The 18,468-nt window shown below is 38.9% G+C and overlaps 1 protein-coding gene across 1 annotated transcript in view; it reads left to right on the top strand.

Annotated features, from left to right (window-relative positions):
* Nucleotides 1-18,468, top strand: part of PCDH15 (protocadherin related 15) — a 1,700,294-nt gene that overhangs the window by 1,206,271 nt on the left and 475,555 nt on the right. Inside the window, exon 8 of the mRNA XM_082719991.1 lies at nt 13,434-13,594. Within this exon, the coding sequence (XP_082576117.1) occupies nt 13,434-13,594 (161 nt within the window). The remainder of the gene's footprint in view (nt 1-13,433; nt 13,595-18,468) is intronic.

Here is an 18,468-nt window from a genome sequence, read left to right as displayed (position 1 = left end):
AATACACACTCCATATTTTTATATTATTAAACTGTAATCCACTAAGAATACCTCTTATGGGGTGAAGCCATTTATGAAAAATATTATATACTGAACACAATTCAGGAATTCAGAGTAGCCATCCATATTCTTGAAATTATATCATTTGATGTACTTTATTACAATTTCACATTTTTTATATTCAACAAAGTTACATGTTCTCAGTGTTAGTTAGAGTCTGGGCTCTGTGTACCAATACACAAGGACTTTCTTGAAGCTAAGGATTACATATCAGTTCCAATAGAGACCAGTTGGGATTTCTATTATTTTACAGTTCTCTCATGAATATTTATGCCAGCCCCCCGGGAGTTCAAGCTTCTGAGGAGGGCACTGTGTTTTTTCCCTCCTCAATGTTAACCTTAATATCCATCATTTTTTAAAATTTTTTATTAACTTATAATGTGTTATTATGCCCAGGGCTACAAGTCTGTGAATCACCAGATTTACACACTTCACAGCACTCACCATAGCACATACCTTCCACTATGTCCATAACCCAACCACCCTCTCCCTATCCCCCCCGACCCGGCAACCCTCAGTTTTTTTTGTGTGTGTGTGTGACATTGAAAGTCACTTACAGTTTATCTCCCTCCTGATCCCATTTCGTTTCATTTCTTTTCCTAGCCCCCAACACCCCCTTGTTGACTCTCAACTTCCTCATATCAGGGAGATCATATGATAGTTGTCTTTCTACAATTGACTTATTTCGCTAAGCATAATACCCTCTAGTTCCATCCATATCATTGCCAATGGCAAGATTTCATTCTTTTGATGGTTGCAATATTCATTCATCTGTTGATGGACATCTAGATTCATTCCATAGTTTGGCTACTGTGGACATTGCTGCTATAAATATTTGAGTGCACATGCTCCTTCAGATCACAACATTTGTGTCTTTAGGGTAAATACCCAGTAGTCGGATTGCTGGGTTATAGTGTAGCTCTATTTTCAACTTTCTGATGAACCTCCATGCTGTTTTCCAGAGTGGTTGCACCAGCCTTCATTCTCACCAACAGTGTAGGAGGGTTCCCCTTTCTCTGCATCCTTGCCAATGTCTCTCATTTCTTGACTTGTTAATTTTAGCCATTTTGACTAGGTGAGGTGGTATTTCACTGTGGTTTTGATTTGTATTTCCCTGATGCCGAGTGATGTTGAGCACTTTTTCATGTGTCTGTTGGCCACCTGAATGTCCTCATTGTAGAAGTATCGGTTCATGTACTCTTCCCATTTCTTGATTGGATTATTTGTTTTTTGCATGTTGAGTTTGATAAGTTCTTTATAGATTTTGGATACTAGCCCTGTATCTGCTACATCTTTTGCAAATATCTTCTCCCATTGTGTCAGTTGTCTTTTGGTTTTGTTGACTTTTTCCTTTGCTGTGCAGAAGCTTTTTATCTTAATGAAGTTCCAATAGTTCACCTTTTGCCCTTGCTTCCCTTGCCTTTGGTGATGTTTCTAGGAAGAAAATGCTACTGTGGCTAAGGTCAAAGCTTGCTGCCTGTGTTCTCCTCAAGGATTTCAATGGATTCCTTTCTCACAATGAAGTCCTTCATCCATTTTGAGTCTGTTTTTCTGTGTGGTGTAAGGAAATACTCCAGTTTCATTTTTCTGCACATGGCTGTCCAATTTTCCCACCACCATTTGTTGAAAAGAATTTTTTCCATTGGACATTCTTTCCTGCTTTGTCAAAGATTAGTTGACCATAGGGATGAGCATCTATTTCTGGGCTCTCTATTCTGTTCCATGGATCTATGTTTCTGTTTTTCTGCCAGTACCATACTGTCTCGATTATGACAGCTTTGTAAGAGAGCTTGAAGTCTAGAATTGTGATGCCACCAACTTTGGATTTCTTTTTCAATATTCCTCTGGCTATTCAAGGTTTTTTCTGGTTCCATATAAATTTTAGGATTATTTGTTCCATTTCTTTAAAAAAAATAGATGGGATTTTGATAGGGGTTACATTAAATTTGTAGATTGCTTTAGGTAGCATAGATATTTTCACAATATTTGTTCTTCCAATCTATGAGCATGGATCATTTTTACATTTCTTTGTGTCTTCCTCAATTTCTTTCATGAGTACTTTACAGTTTTCTGAGTACAGACTCTTTGCCTCTTTGGTTAGGTTTATTCCTAGGTATCTTACGGTTTTGGGTGCAATTGTAAATGGGATTGACTCCTTAATTTCTCTTTCTTCTGTCTTGTGGTTGGTGTAGAGAAATGCAACTGATTTCTGTGCATTGATTTTATATCTTGATGCTTTACTGAATTTCCTGTACAAGTTCTAGCAGATTTGGAATGGAGTCTTTTGGGTTTTCCACATAAAGTATCATATTATCTGCAAAGAGTGAGAGCTTGACTTCTTCTTTGCTGATTTGGATGTCTTTAATTTCTTTTTATTGTCTGATTGCTGAGGCTAGGACTTCTAGTAGTATGTTTAATAGCAGCGGTGATAATGGACATCCCTGCCGTGTTTCTGAGCTTAGCAGAAAAGCTCTCAGTTTTTCTCCATTGAGAATGATATTTACTGTGTTTTTTGTAGATGGCTTTGATGATATTGCAGTATGTACCCTCTATCCCTACACTTTGCAGAGTTTTAATTAGGAAAGGATGCTGTACTTTGTCAAATGCTTTTTCAGCATCTATCGAGAGTATCATAAGTTTCCTGTTCTTTCATTAATGTGTTGTATCACATTGATTGATTTGCAGATGTTGAACCAACCTTGCAGTCCTGGGATAAATCCCACTTGGTCATGGTGAATAATCCTTTTAACGTGCTGTTGGATCCTATTGGCTAGTATTGTAGTGCGAATTTTCACATCTGTGTTCATCAAGGATATTGGTCTGTAATTCTCTTTTTTTTGATGGGATCTTTGTCTGGTTTTGGGATCAAGGTAATGCTGGTCTCAGAAAATGAGGTTGGGGGATGCCTGGGTGGCTCAGTTGGTTAAGCAGCTGCCTTCGGTTCAGGTCATGATCCCAGCGTCCTGGGATCGAGTCCCACATCAGGCTCCTTGCTTGGCGGGGAGCCTGCTTCTCCCTCTGCGTCTGCCTGCCATTCTGTCTGCCTGTGCTCGCTCTCCCCCCCCTCTGATAAATAAATAAAATATTAAAAAAAAAAAGAAAATGAGGTTGGAAGTTTTCCTTCCATTTCTATGTTTTGGAACAGTTTCAGGAGAAGGGTATTAATTCTTCTTTTAATGTTTGGTAGAATTCCATGGGAAGCCATCTGACCCTGGGCTCTTGTTTGTTGGGAGATTTTTGATGACTGCTTCAGTCTCCTTACTGGTTACAGGTCTGTTCAGGTTTTCTCTTTCTTCGGGTTCAGTTGTGGTAGTTTTTATGTCTCTTGGAATGCTTGCTTTTCTTCCAGATTGTCAAATTTGCTGGCTATAGTTGCTCATAATATGTTCTTATAATTGTTTTTGTTTCTTTGGCATTGGTTGTGATCTCTCCTCTTTCATTCATGAATTTATTTATTTAGGTCATTTCTCTTTTCTTTTGGATAAGCCTCGCCAGGGGTTTATCAATCTTATAAATTCTATCAAAGAACAGCTCCTAGTTTCATTGATTTGTTCTATTGTTTTTTGTTTTGTTTTTGTTTTCTTTGGTTTGGTTTCTATTTCATTGTTTTCTGCTCTGATCTTTATTATTTCTCTTCTGTTGCTGGGTTTAGGCTTTCTTTGTTGTTCTTTCTCCAGCTCTTTTAGGTGTAGGGTTAGGATGTGTATTTGAGACATTCTTTGTTGAGAAAGGTTTGTATTGCTGTATATTTTCCTCTCAGGACTGCCTTTGCTGTGTCCCACAGATTTTGAACCATTGTGTTTTCATTATCATTTGTTTCCACGATTTTTTTTTTCAATTCTTCTTTAATTTCCTGGTTGACCCATTCATTCTTTAGAAGGATTCTCTTTAGTCTCCCTGTATTCAGGTGCTTTCCCAATTTCCTCTTGTGATTGAGTTCTAGCTTCAGAGCATTTTGGTCTGAAAATATGAAGGGTATGATCCCAATCTTTCTGTAGCAGTTGAGACCTGATATGGGACCGAGGATGTGATCTATTCTAGAGGATGTTTCATGTGCACTAGAGAAGAATGTGTATTCTGTTGCTTTGGGCTGGAATATTCTGAATATATCTGTGATGTCCATCTGGTCCAGTGTGTCATTTAAGGCTTTTATTTCCTTGTTGGTCTTTTGCTTGGATTATCTGTCCATTTCAGTGAGGGGGGTATTAAAGTCCCCTACTATTATTGTATTATTATTGATGTGTTTCTTTGATTTTGTCATTAATTGGTTCATATAGTTGGCTGCTCTCCTGTTACGGACATAGATATTTAAAATTGTTAGATCTTCTTGTTGAACAGACCCTTTGAGTATGATATAGTGTCCTTGCTCATCTCTTATTATAGTCTTTGGCTTAAAATCAAATTGATCTGATATAAAGATTGCCACACCAGCTTTCTTTTAATGTACATTAGCATGGTAAATTGTTTTCCACCCCCTCACTTTAAATCTGGAAGTATCTTTGGGTCTAAAATGAGTTTCTTGTAGACAGAATATTGATAGGTTTTGTTTTTTTTTTTATCCACTCTGATACCCTGTGTCTTTTGATTAGGACATTTAGCCCATTTACATTCAGGGTAACTATTGACAGATATGAATTTAGTGCTATTGTATTGCCTGCAAGGTGACTATTACTGTATGTTGTCTCTGTTCCTTTCTAGTCTACTATTTTAGGCTCTTTCGTTGCTTAGAGGACCCCTCTCAATATTTCCTGTAGAGCTGGTTTGGAGTTTACAAATTCTTTTAGTTTTTCTTTGTCCTGGAAACTTTTTATCTCTCCTTCTATGTTCAATGATAGCCTAGCTGGATATAGTATTCTTGGCTACATGTTTTTTCATTTAGTGTTCTGAATATATTATGGTAGTTTTTTCTAGACTGCCTGGTCTCTATGGATAAGTCTGCTGTCAATCTAGTATTTTTACCATTGTATGTTACAGACTTCTTGTCCCAGGCTACTTTCAGGATTTTCTCTTTGTCACTAAGACTTGTAAATTTTGCTATTAGATGACCAGGTGTGGACCTATTCTTATTGATTTTGATGGAGAATCTCTGCACCTCCTGGATTTTGATGCTTGTTCCCTTTGCCATACTAAGAAAATTCTCCACAATAATTTGCTCCAATATACCTTCTGTTCTCTTCTCTCTTTCTTCTTCTTCTGGAATTCCAATTATTCTAATTTTTTGTCTTATGGTATCACTTATCTCTCGAATTCTCCCCTCGTGGTCCAGTAGCTGTTTGTCCCTCTTTTGCTTAGCTTCTTTATTCTCTGTCATTTGGTCTTCTATATCATTAATTCTCTTGTTTGCCTCTTTTATCTTGGCCATAAGAGCCTCTGTTTTTTATTGCACTTCATTAATAGCTTTTTTGACTTCAGCTTACTTAGATTTTAGTTCTTTTATTTCTCCAGAAAGGGCTTTTATTTCTCCAGACAGAGTTTCTCTAATATCTTCCATGTCTTTTTCAAGCCCAGCTAGCACCTTGAGAATTGTCATTCTGAACTCTAGATCTGACATATTACCAATGTCCATATTGATTAGTTCCCTAGCCTTTGGTACTGCCTCTTGTGTTTTGTTTGTTTGGTTGGTTTGGTTTGGTTTGGTTTTTGTTCTTTGTTTTTTTGTGGTGAGTTTTTCTGCATTGTCCAGAGTTTTTCTACATTTATCCAGATAAGAATATATGAAGGAGAGAATGAAATACTAAAAGGTGGCAAAGACTCCAGGAAAATGTGTGTTAACCAAATCAGAAGATACCCCAAATCATGGGGGGGAAGAAAGGTGTTAAAAGAAGTTCAGGAAAAAAAAAATTAAAAAGAAAAAAAAAAAGAAAGGAAAAATATATATATTACACTAGTGAATAGACCAGAGCAACCCTCTTAATTTGGGGAGTATTTTGGTCTCTTAGAAGAAAATAAAGAAATTTTAAACAATGAAAAAAAAAACATATATATATAAAATACATAATATGTATGTATATACATACATATACATGCATACATGTATGTATGTATGTATACATACGTTTGTGTGTGAACACACACACACAATATAAAGGTAAACACAATGCAATGATGGAATATGACTATAAAGATGAAAAATTTGAAAAAAAATTCTAAAAAAGCAGTTGATAAGTTGGTTGGGAAAAGAAAGAAAAAGAAAGTGGAGAGAATTTGCTCAGGCTGGATACTAGCACAAGGCCCTGTGCTAGATTTAGGGTATATTTTGATCTGTTAGAAGAAGTTGTATCCCATTTTTTTTAGAAGAAAAAACCCTATGTGTGTACCAAAAATAAAGTTAGATACAATGAAGGATAAAATATGACTATAAAAATGAAGGGTTTTTTTTAAGATTTTTTATTTTATTTATTTGTCATAGAGAGAGAAGTGAGAGCAAGCACAGGCAGACAGAGTGGCAGGCAGAGGCAGAGGGAGAAGCAGACCCCCTGCCAAGCAAGGAGCCCGATGTGGGACTCGATCCCAGGACGTTGGGATCATGACCTGAGCTGAAGGCAGCCGCTTAACCAACTGAGCCACCCAGGCGTCCCTAAAAATGAAGGTTTAAAAAGGTTTTTTTTGAAAGGTATTTTTAAGATAAACTAGTTAAAAAACATTAAAAGAGGTAAGAGTAAACATTAAAAAAATTAGAATAGAAAAAACTAAAATTAAAAAAAAATAATTAACTTTGCAAGACTAAAGAATCATGGGAAGAAACCATAAATTCCATGGTTTGCTTTCTCCTCTGGAATTCTGCTGTCTTCTTGATAAGTGAACTTAGTCTTGGCTGGATTTCTTGCTGATCTTCTGGGGGAGGGACCTACTGGATTGATTCTCAAGTGTTTTTGCCTGAGGCTGAATTGCACTGCCCTTGCCAGGGGCTGGGCTAAGTAATCTGCTCAGGTTTGCTTTTGGGAGCTTTTGTTCCCTGAACACTATCCATAGAGCTCTGTAGGACAGGAATGAAAATGGCAGCCTCCCAGTCTCCCGCCCAGAGGAGCCAAGTGCTTGGGGCCCCACTCCTCAGTGCGCCCTCAGAGAAAAGCACTCAATCACTCCCGCCTCCATGGTCTCCAGCCATACTCTGAGCTCACCCAGCCTGTGACCAAGCATCTCTATCTCTGACACACAGCCAGCCTGGAGTCTCCAAGCCCAACAGATCCCTGCCGCTCTTCCTGGGGGGTGTCCCCAGATCTGCCACTTATGGGGTCCCTGCTCAAAGAGCAGTGGCCTGACTGTGCCATAGATCACAGTTTAAGGTAACCCCTGAGTTGAGAGCTCTCTCCTTCGCTCCATCTCTATAGCCAGTGTCTCTGCTTTAATACCTGCGTGCTCTGCTACACTCAGACACCCCTGATCCTTCTGTGACCCTGCGGGACCTGAGACCATGCTGTCTCCACGTGGGCTCCACCCCGACTTAGCCTCTGGAGCCATGTCCCTCCCTTGCTCTGCCGCTTGCCAGGAGTCAGTCCCTCCCCCCTGTGGTCTATCTTCCTGTTGCTTTGGATTCACTTCTCCATAGCTCCTACCTTTCAGAAAGTGGTCGACTTTCTGTTTCTAGAATGGCTGCTCTTCCTCTCTTTGATCTCCTGTTGGATTTTTAGGTGTTGGGAATGGTTTGATAAACTATCTAGCTGATCTCCTGCTACCTGATGTCATCTCAGCCTGCTGCTCCTTTGCCATCTTCAAAATTTGGGTTTTTATGAAGTTACCAAACACGTGTGTATTTCTTCCCGTTAGGAGTTTACCAAGTAATAATCTAGCTACAGAAGAATGTAGGCTGAGCTGGAATGAGTAATTTATATAACTGTAGTCCCAGAAATGTGAAAAAATGAAATGGAGGGACTACTCCCAAGAAACTAATGGAAAGTCTTGACAAAGATTTGAGCTTGATGAGAGTTTTGCTTAGCCTGTTAATCTTGGAATCCAGATGTATATCATGGCAGTGTTTATTGGTTAACCTCACTGAAAAGCTACAGATTGCTACTTTTTCACTTTTTTGATTTCAAATTTGTTTCAGTCACATAATGTGCATTTGGTAGCTTTGCTTATGTTTCCATTTGTAGCCAGTAACATGCAGTGTATCCTTCTGGCTAGATGATGCAGTAGCTGATCATTCTGCCAATTGGCTTAAACTGGGGAGAGGTTGTTGCAAGAGATTTTATGCAATCCATATTGGTTATATACCTTTGAATAATTAATTGTTTTATAGCAACAACTAGTGGGTTCTGGACAGAGTGATTTTCTTTATTTTAATGTTTGGAAGGAACCCAAACAGTCAATTACTCTCTTTCCCTGTAGAACTTACTTTTTTGGCTTCATTGAATTAGGTTAATTAGGAAAGCAATGTACCCCCTCCCACTCCCACCTCCACAGAATTTTTAGAGAACAATTCATTTGTGTTATAATGCCTATCGAAAGAAGCAAATAACTTTCACAGGAAAAATATTAAGTGTCTAATTTTTACTTATACTATATTAGTATAGATAAATACATGCAGTTTGTATAAAAATATAAATATAATATATAATACAATATAACAATATTATAAATATAAATAATAATAACATAATATCTATTTATATGTCATTTAATGTGTATATGTGTGTGTGTGTGTGTGTTTGCTTTGAGTTCCTATAGAAGCAAACATGTGATAAAATTGAGTAGAAAGTGTTCAATCTAAAGATTGCCACTAGTAAGCCCTTCTTGGCATCAAATCTAATCTGAGTTTTTATGAGAAAAATCAGAATTGTCTGTGGTGAGGAAATGGAAAGAGTGGGCACAACCCCCTAGTAATGGTGGGCCTGGACAGATTGCCCTCAGTTGGATGTAAGAGGTTCTCTCTACGCTTTCGTCTACAGAAAGCATTTTCTCTCTACCTTCTGACTTCCTAGAATAATTATTTGGGAATTTGAGTCCCAATAAATTCTTCCAGACTGCTGCCTTGCCCATGCATTAACCAAACATAATAACCTAGCTATGGAAATGAACAGTAGATATTATTTGAAAAGAAGTCTGGGACATAAAATCAGTCACTTTGCTTTAGCTTCAGATAGTTTCTCTTTCAAAATGGTGTTGGCAACATCAACATCAGTAAACTTAAACTTTTCAAGTCTTCATTCTGTTCCAAGGACTGCAATTAGTACTTCATACACATTGTCGAGTTCAGTCATTGCTACAACCTACCAGGCTCTTCTTTGGTGCCACTTACCTCATGCATGCTGGTAGGTAGGGAATGGCCTTGCTATAATGAGGAAATGGTATTGCTTCATAAGTTATTTCACAGTATACTCATGTTGTGAAATATTCTGGAAAATCTTTTTTCATAATCAAAAGGAAAGATTTAGCTGTGTAAGAAGATCTTCAGAAAAAAGCTGAAGATCTGCAGCCTCCTTACTTAGTGCATGTAGAGTCCCCACTGGTGTCTACAACTGATGGATAATCTGTCCATCTGGAGAAGCTGTGGATATAGTGGAAACAATTGAAGACTTATTTCTCTGACCTAAATTAATAGATAAATGAAGATAGCTAAAAACTGGATCAAGTTTTTAATTTTGATGAAAAAATGTCTCTATTTAGAACCAAATCACCTTCAATCCCTACTTTTTGTTCTTTAGGATTAAGTTATTTATTTTGGAGAGAGAGAGGGAGAGGGAGTTCAAGCATGTAGGCAGGAGGGTCAGAGGGAGATGGAAAGAAAGAATCCTCAAACAGATTCTTCACTGAGCCAAGCATGGAGTGCCACGTGGGGCTCAATCCTGTAGACCTGAAATTCTGACCTGAGCTGAAATCAAGAGTCAGATACTTAACCTACTGAGCCAACCAGGCACCCCTAAATACTTACTCTCTGAAGGAAGAAGCACAAACCCCAATGTTTGAGGCCGGAAAACAATGACTATGATGTTTGGTAAAAAATCACTAAATTCTTAATTGTTCTACTTTTTTATTGTGTTTTTTGTTTTGTTTTGCATTATACTTGGGGTTTGTTTGTTTGCTTGTTTGTTTTTTTTTTTTTTATTGTAGTTTTGGATAGTGCCCTGACAGTAGAACACACAGAACACATTTTTTTTCAGGTACCTACATATGGTGTTACAGATTTTTTAGCAAAGAGAAATTACAGGTGAGTGGGGTTGAGTAGTCTACCCACATTCACATGGTTAGTAAGGGGTGGATCCAGGATTGGAGTCTGCCAGTTCCAGGGCCAGCTCTCTCTTAACTTCTATGACAGGAGTATCGAACTACATTTAATTCCTTTCTCCTGACTGCAGTCATTTTTTTACTATGACAAAAGAAAACTTTCATATAAGAGGGATCCCGTCTTGGGCACTGTGTTCTGTAAGATAGGTCTCTTTTGGGTTAACACCTGTTGATTAATTGATCCCTTTATTTTCATGAAATATGTCTCTTCACCTCTAAAAATATCTTCTGTTCTGGTTTATTCTCTGATAATAACGGAGCCATCCAGCTTTCTTATTACTGTTGCTTTGTGTATCCTATCCTTTCATTTTTCATGTAGCTGTGTCTTTATAATTAAAATGGAGACAGGATTTTCAATATCACATTAAACAGAAGGTTTTACTGGAAAAGGAGGAAGCTTGCAAAACAACAGAAGAACCAAAGCACTGTGCTCTCTCCAAATGTCCAGCACTGGCTCAGGACACAGGCTCCTGGATCCATGAGAAAGGCCATCCCCAAGACTGGCTTGCACATGGACCCTCAGTTGGCCTCAGTTAGGTATCACCTGTCCTGCTGGGAGGAAGGTGGAGATGGGGCTCTCCAGGGAACCCAGAGTGAACATCTCCTTCTCCTCTTCCTCCTTCTTCTTTAAAAATCAATAAATGGTGCTCTTTACCTCATGCCTCCCTCAGCTGTGCTCTATTCTCTCTCTTCTCCAAACTTTCGGTCAAGATGACATGGCTTAGGAAAGTATGGAGGGATTTTTAGTGACATGAAGCTGTGTTCTGGTGAAAGAAAAGTGAAACTCTTGCTTTTTTTGGCACATTAGCCCTTGAAACAGTTCTTGCTGAGTTCTGGTCATGGAAGAGCACAGGGCTGAGGAGGGAGCCAGAAAACATAGCTGGATCTTCTCCATGAAAATTAAACATCATTAAAGTAGAAGTCCAGATACACAGATTCAGTTTCACTGTGTTAATTGTCATTAACATAACGATCCCAAGTTTCTCTGGTTATGATCCATTTGGACCACAGAGGGGGACTCCCTGCCCCTCCCTCTGCATGTCCCAGGAAGGCTGCTGCTTCTGCTACAATGCACGGCAGAGTCCAGGCCTGAATGCTGTTAGCCTATCTCCTGCTGTACCTTATTGTGTCTTTTTCTTATTGGGAAATAGAATCTAATTTAATTTCTTATAAAGATTTTATTTATTTATTTGACAGACAGAGATCACAAGCAGGTAGAGAGGCAGGCAGAGAGAGAGAGGAGGAAGCAGGCTCCCCGCTGAGCAGGGAGCCCGAAACGGGACTCGATCCCAGGACCCTGAGATCATGACCTGAGCCGAAGGCAGTGGCTTAACCCTCTGAGCCACCCAGGCACTCTATTTTAATTTCTTAATTACAGACTGACTTACTTATGAAATCATTTTTCAAAGCTTAGTGGTGTGATGTGCTTTGAAACGAGTGTGTACTTAGGCCTCGAACACGTTCCCAGGTCAGAAAATGCCATCGATGTCGGGTTGTACTTTGGGACATATTTTCTGTAGGGAATCTAGTTTCCATTTCAATAAAAAATAGAAGGATCAGTTTCACTCCCTATTTACAGGTGTGTGTACTAGTATGTGAATAAAGTAGAAGGAGATAATCTGCCACTCAGAAACGCAGGCGTGTGAATATGTGTTTAAACATAATTCAGATTTATTGCTACAAAAGGATGGTTTCCTTTAACATTCCCCAGACAGATGAAGCTCATTGATAATACTGTTACAAAGAAAAATAGTATAGCTTTAATTATTATTAATTACTATTAATTTGCTGAGAAAATCTTCCAAAGAGACCCCCCCCTTTTATCTGTGTCTCTGCAACGATGTAACATGTAGGCCAATTCCATGCCTTAAGAAAGTGCATTAGATACATTTGGCATTGTTATTCAAGCTAGATTTATATTTATGGATTATCTATATATTCTTGTATGCTCTCCTAAGGCAATGAGTTCTGTAGATGTATGCCATTTATTTTAATGTTTTTAGGAGGGTACATTTTTATTTGTATAGCCCCATCTCTTCTGCATGCCATAATTTTAATAAAATGGATTGGCTGAAAATGATTGCCCTAGGCTATAGTGCATTATTGTTTGGCAGAGGGATTGTTGCTCTATGGGGGGAAAAATGGGATTTGAATCACATCACTGCTGTTTGCATCCAACTTGCAGAATGCATGGAATTTTTAACAAAATAGGCAAGGTTAGAGATGTGCTGTCATTTCAACTCATTCAACACATGTCTACAATTTAGCCTGTTGAAAAGATAGTAAGAAAGCTAGGACCCAAAAGTTCCATTGGAACATTGTGCTGTTTTTTTTTTTTTTTAAGATTTTATTTATTTATTTGACAGAGAGAGTTCACAGTAGACAGATAGGCAGGCAGAGAGAGAGAGAGGGAAGCAGGCTCCCCGCTGAGCGGAGATTCCCGATGCGGGACTCGATCCCAGGATCCTGAGATCATGACCTGAGCCGAAGGCAGCGGCTTAACCCACTGAGCCACCCAGGCGCCCACATTGTGCTGTTTTGATCAAGCACCCAAGATGTGTCTGCAAGAAGAATGAAGTCTGTCTTATGTCTGCCCACTAGTTTTGTCTTTCACATTAAGATTTACGTTTTATGGATTTGCGCTAAGATAAAAAAAAAGAAAGAAGCAGTTCTCATCATGGGAGATCTTGCTACTTTATCTCTTCCTTTTCATCCTTGCCGTAATTTTCAGGCTGTCTCTTTTCATATCAGAAGTCTTCCTGAGTGAACTGAAGGATCAGTCTCTGTATCTCAGGCATTTCCTTTTTGTTTGGGGTGAAATCCAGGGATCGCTCCTGTGCGGAGTGATGGACAGGGAGGGGAACAGATTGAAATTGTCCAAAGAGAAACCAGAAATTGATGATGAAACTCACCAAGTGGTTCAATCTCTGCCTGCCACCCTCATCTCCCAAAAAATATCATTTCTAAATAGTGGAATAAAGGTTATCTCGCCTTTTGGAGACAGGACACTTTCTATATCATGCCAAATATTATGCTGAATGTCTTCTGCTTGAAAATGGATTTGCCAGTCACCTGGGGTTGAAGAATATGATCTTGCTCAAGAATCCGTATGAGTAGCATGTTTTCAAATAACTGTCTTTGGTCTGCAGGTACAATTCTGGTGGATAACATGCTGATCAAAGGGACTGCTGGAGGACCAGACCCCACCATTGAACTTTCCTTAAAGGACAATGTGGATTACTGGGTGTTGCTGGACCCTGTGAGGCAAATGCTCTTTCTGAACAGCACGGGCCGAGTTCTGGATAGAGACGTTAGTGACTCTTTTTTCCTTTGTTCCCATGTCACAACCTATCGTGGTATAAGTAACTGCATGTGTTTGTTGATAGAACATCAAACTTTCTCTATAGAATTGGACATGATTTTCTGTGTTTATCAACAAAAAAAACCCTTTTTTTAAACTCCTGGAAGGAAAAATAAGGAGGGAAGGGATTGTCTGTGTCTAAGAGATCCATTGTATTTCCCCCTGACATCCAGGAACAAGTTGGGGGTAGAGTTGGAAGAGTAGGAGAAGCAAGGCGAGGACCCACACAGAGTCTGGGAATGCAGCTCAGGTTTGCTTGAGGATGCGGTGAGATGGGCTGGGCACAGGAGGTGGTCTCACAAAAGGCAGTCATGGGTTGAGGGTTGAGTGTGTGGCCCTGTGCTTCCTGCACTATAAAGACATTCAAAGAAGGAGCACGAGTTTCCTGGCACCTTGCCAGTCCATTGGTGGCAGGGGACCTAAGTATTAAGGCAGCATAACTCAGGTATTCTGTTATGAAGAACAGCTAAGTTGCCAAAATCATTGACTATTTCTCTTCTGAGGAAGTGGACTTTGCATTCCAGTCTTGGGTCCAGAGAAGCATGTGTGTGTGTGTGTGTGTGTGTGGCGCACCCTGTGGTAGCTGTAATAGCCATTATAGGGGACCTTAGGAGCACATCTCAACATGCCTACTCCTGAATTTCCAGGCTATAAAATCCAAATGTTAGGCATTCAGCACTTGGTGAACCTGATTCTCTCGAATTTATGATTCACTTTACAATACAGTGTAGGGTGGAGGGCCCCTCATTTATTTTACATCTAAAGTTCAGAGTCTCTCAGAGCTTGGCTGTGAGGTGGGCTGTGCACAGGACTCTCCCACCAGGATGGGCTCTCTCTGTCCTCTTGGGGGCTGCAGGGACACTGACAGAGCCATGGTCGCAGTCATGGAAGGCAGGCACAGTGGAGAGGGAAAGTGGGATCATCGCGGTCCATGTAGGAGAAGAAGTCTGCCTCAAGGCCCCCTCCCCTCCACACACTCACTATGTACTTCTATCACAACCCTTCATTTCTACACCACACTTCACAATTCAGGATGGGCACCTGGAAGGTGTAAAATGGAATAAGGACAGTTGCTATCTTGTCTTGGCTTAATTTATCTTCAAAGTCTTAAGTTTTGTGAGAGCAGTCTGGATAATGGGCCAGACTGGCAAGCTGGGAGAGTGTCCCCACTGTGCTACCTACAGGCATTCTGTACTGGCCTTAATCAGGACCATTCATCTCTAAGTCCCATGCATTTTATATTGTAACCTATTAGCAGAATTATAGAATATGTATCTCTTTTAGGCCACTATTATTTTATGTTGTTTCCTTTTCTCAACCTAATAGCTAATTATAATAACTTACTGTTTTGCTGACAAATCATTTTCTTTTTTAAAAACATTTTTTGTTTCATTTGAGATTAAAAGCACAAGTTCTGGGTCTGAATTGTGAGTAGAAAGAAAGGATATCCTTCAGTATAAATAAACTGGGATCTGTATCTCCAACCTAAAACATTATTTATATTATGCACCAAAAATTATCTTTACTTGGAAAGATAAGTATCCACTTCCCTAGTATTATTTTTCTATTTCTGGTAAGGGCAGCATTTATTGGATATTAGTGAAACTGAAAAACAGTACTGTGGGAATACGCTTGAACAAGGACTGACTTGCAGGTAATAATTGCAAAAACAAGTATCACTTAAAGAATCATCTCGGCTGTTTTCTTTTGTGGGTTCGTTTTTAACACAGTAACCAAAACTAATCTCCTTCTACTTAAAATGCCCCTTTCAATTAGGAATGTTATGGTCAAGTTACACTTGCCAAGATATTTTGTAAATTAAAGCATTGTCAGCAGACACCTACCTGAATTAGCTAAAGATGCTGGAGTCAAGGACACCTAAAGGATATTAATTATAAAGTGAATATTGTACGGAAGAATCTATAAATAAAAATCAAATCACAGGTTCACATATGTGCAGTATGTTGATTTTGCAAACGCAGTCATTGAGATCACAGGAAGACAGTAGCTAAAGAGAGGACGAGAGGTGCCTGGGTGGCTCAGTCATTAAGCATCTACCTTCAGCTCAGGTCATGATCCCAGGGTCCTGGGATCAAGTCCCACATCAGGTTCCCTGCTCAGCCGGAAGCCTGCTTCTCTCCCTCTCCCATTCCCTCTGTGTTCCTGCTCTCGCTCTCTTTCTGTCAAATACATAAATAAAATCTTAAAAAAAAATAAAGATAGGCTGAGAGTTCATATGAGCTCAAGGCAAGGCTCCCTAGACACAGCACATGCTTCAAATATAGCAGTTTTCAGAGTTTGCTGCATACAAATGTTTCGCAGAATCATTGGACTTTAGAGGTGGAAGGAATCTTAAAGGTTTGCTAATTGATTATTTCTTTCATGGCCTACTGTGCGATACGTTTAGACACAGCCAGTCTAACATTTGGCACTTGTTGATGGGGAAATGAGAACAGTAAAGCAATGAGGGTGATTTTTTATTTGTCTCCATATGCTATTTATTTGTCTCCACATGCTATTGTGATATCACGCCCTTTCTGCATTTTTTATTTTATACAGTCCTATAGAAGATAGATGGCTTTTGCTTTGTAAGAGTTCTTAAAAAAAATCTTTCTTAAAGGTTATCTATCTTCGGTTATCTATCTTAGGTTAGCCTTCCATGATTTTTGTTTGCTTGTTGTTTTGTTCTGTATCATTGTTGCTGTTTCTTATTGTTATTGTTGTCAGTTTTGCTAGCCTACTGCTCTCACGTACTCTGCTTAGGTGAAGAAAGTCTAAGTCCACTCAGCTAATTAACTAGGAAGCCATGCTGCAAAATAGTTGGGTTTTGGTGCCAGGGAATTCTTGGATAAATGTGGGAGCTGGATTTAAACAAAGAGTTAGAAGTCTAAGTATAAACATAGTAAAAGGAGTAGCATAGAAGAAGCCAGAAGCACAGGAAGAATAAGTGTAACAGTGTGAGGTGTGGACCTGCTAGCCAGTAAAGGGCGCCATCGAGTTAAAGAGTGACAAAAAAAGGGGGGGGGACAGTTTGATGTCAAGAAACTGACATCTCTTTATAACATATCAGGGATTAACTGATCATTAAGAAATACATTCTTGGAAACTCACCCTATGCTGTTTACCAGTATTAAATTTCCACAAGTCAAGGTAGTAATGGACTAGGCTGAAATCCACTCTGATTCCTGGATTTGTTGGCCAGTCTTCATTTTGGGGAAGGGCAGCACTTGGCCAGGATTCTGATAAAATCTGTGGACTCATTCCTCAAGAAAAAATTTACTTCCATATGAATAAATGATATGCCATCAAATTCAAGAGTTTCACTCACCATAAAGGTTACATAGACCCAGGGATAGAGATCTTGCCTTGACTAATGCATTTTCCTACTTCCCTTACTCTCAAATTGTTAGAGGATCTTCCATCTCAAAATCAGGAATTGTAGATAGAACCAAGCCACCACTGGGCCACCCAGGCACCCTTCTGCCTTACTGAATTTGTACTCATATCTATCCCAACCCACTGGAGTAATTTGCTGTAGTCTTTTTTTTTTTTTTTCTTTTTGTAACTTGTGTGGTCTTAATGCATTCCCTAGCTATTAGATGTCTGCCACAAATCCCTTAATAGAAAGTGATCTCCACGTACCTCAGAAAAAATAAATCTCAATACAATCTCTTACATCAGTGCAGTTTACAATGTCCTACATTAACCTTTGAATTTTTAAAATTCTTGTGAATTGCTTTCCCTGATGCCACAGTGCTTTTTAGGGCTTTATTCATCAAAGTCTAAAGGCTTTTTTTCTGAAAATTCTTAACCCAGTGCCCATCTTTTTTATGTGAAGAATAGATTATTGCTTCTAGGAAAAGAGTGTGGTACATCAGCACATTTTGTCCAAATCTAATCACAACAGGAAATTTTAATTTTACTTAATTATAAAATAATATATGCTTATGGTAGAAATAACAGAAAATAAGAAGCATAGGTACAAAAATTGCTCTTCCATTTAAGGAAAGTATTTAATATGCATCCTGCTGTATATTATTTCAAGCATATATATATATATGTATATATATATACACATATATATGCACATATGTTAGCATATGTCTTTATATCACACTGTATATAATACATTCAGCCTGGTTTTTTTAAAGAATTATTTATTTATTTTAAAGGGAGAGAGCATGGAGGGGAGGGGCAGAGGAAGAGGGAGAGTGAGAATCTCAAGCAGACTCCCCGCTGAGCATGGAGCTCAATGCAGGGCTCAGACTTAGGACCCCAGGACCTTAGCTGAAACCAAGAGTTAGAGCCTCAACTGGCTGAGCCACCTAGGTGCCCTTTTTTGCCTGCTTTTTATTTTTTTATTTTTTATTATTTTCTTTAAGATTGTATTTATTTATTTGACAGAGAGAGAGAGAGATCACAAGTAGGCAGAGAGAGAGGGAAGCAGGCTCCCTGCTGAGCATAGATTCCCAAAGCATGGCTCGATCCCAGGATCCTGAGATCATGACCTGAGCTGAAGGCAGAGGCATAACTCACTGAGCCACCCAGGCAACCTTCTGCCTGCTTTTTAAATGTGACTTGTAATATACCTCCATCCTTGTGGATGAATGTATATATGTAATCATTTTTATTGGCTGTGTAGGGTTTTACTGGATGAATAAATGGAGATTATTTTTTAAAACAAATCTATTTTGGACATCAAGTCAGTTTGCAGTTCTTGATGGCTTTCTCTTCTTGTGGTGTCTTTGTCTAGTTTTAGTTTTTGTTGACCTTTTCTGTTGTCTCTTTTATTCTCTATTTCATTTATTTCTTATTTGATCTTT

Source organism: Mustela nivalis, assembly GCF_964662115.1.
Source record: "Mustela nivalis genome assembly, chromosome: 2".
Lineage (NCBI taxonomy): Eukaryota > Metazoa > Chordata > Mammalia > Carnivora > Mustelidae > Mustela > Mustela nivalis.
The sequence above is the reverse complement of the archived record's forward strand: the minus strand, read 5'-3'. Positions and strand labels throughout refer to the sequence as shown.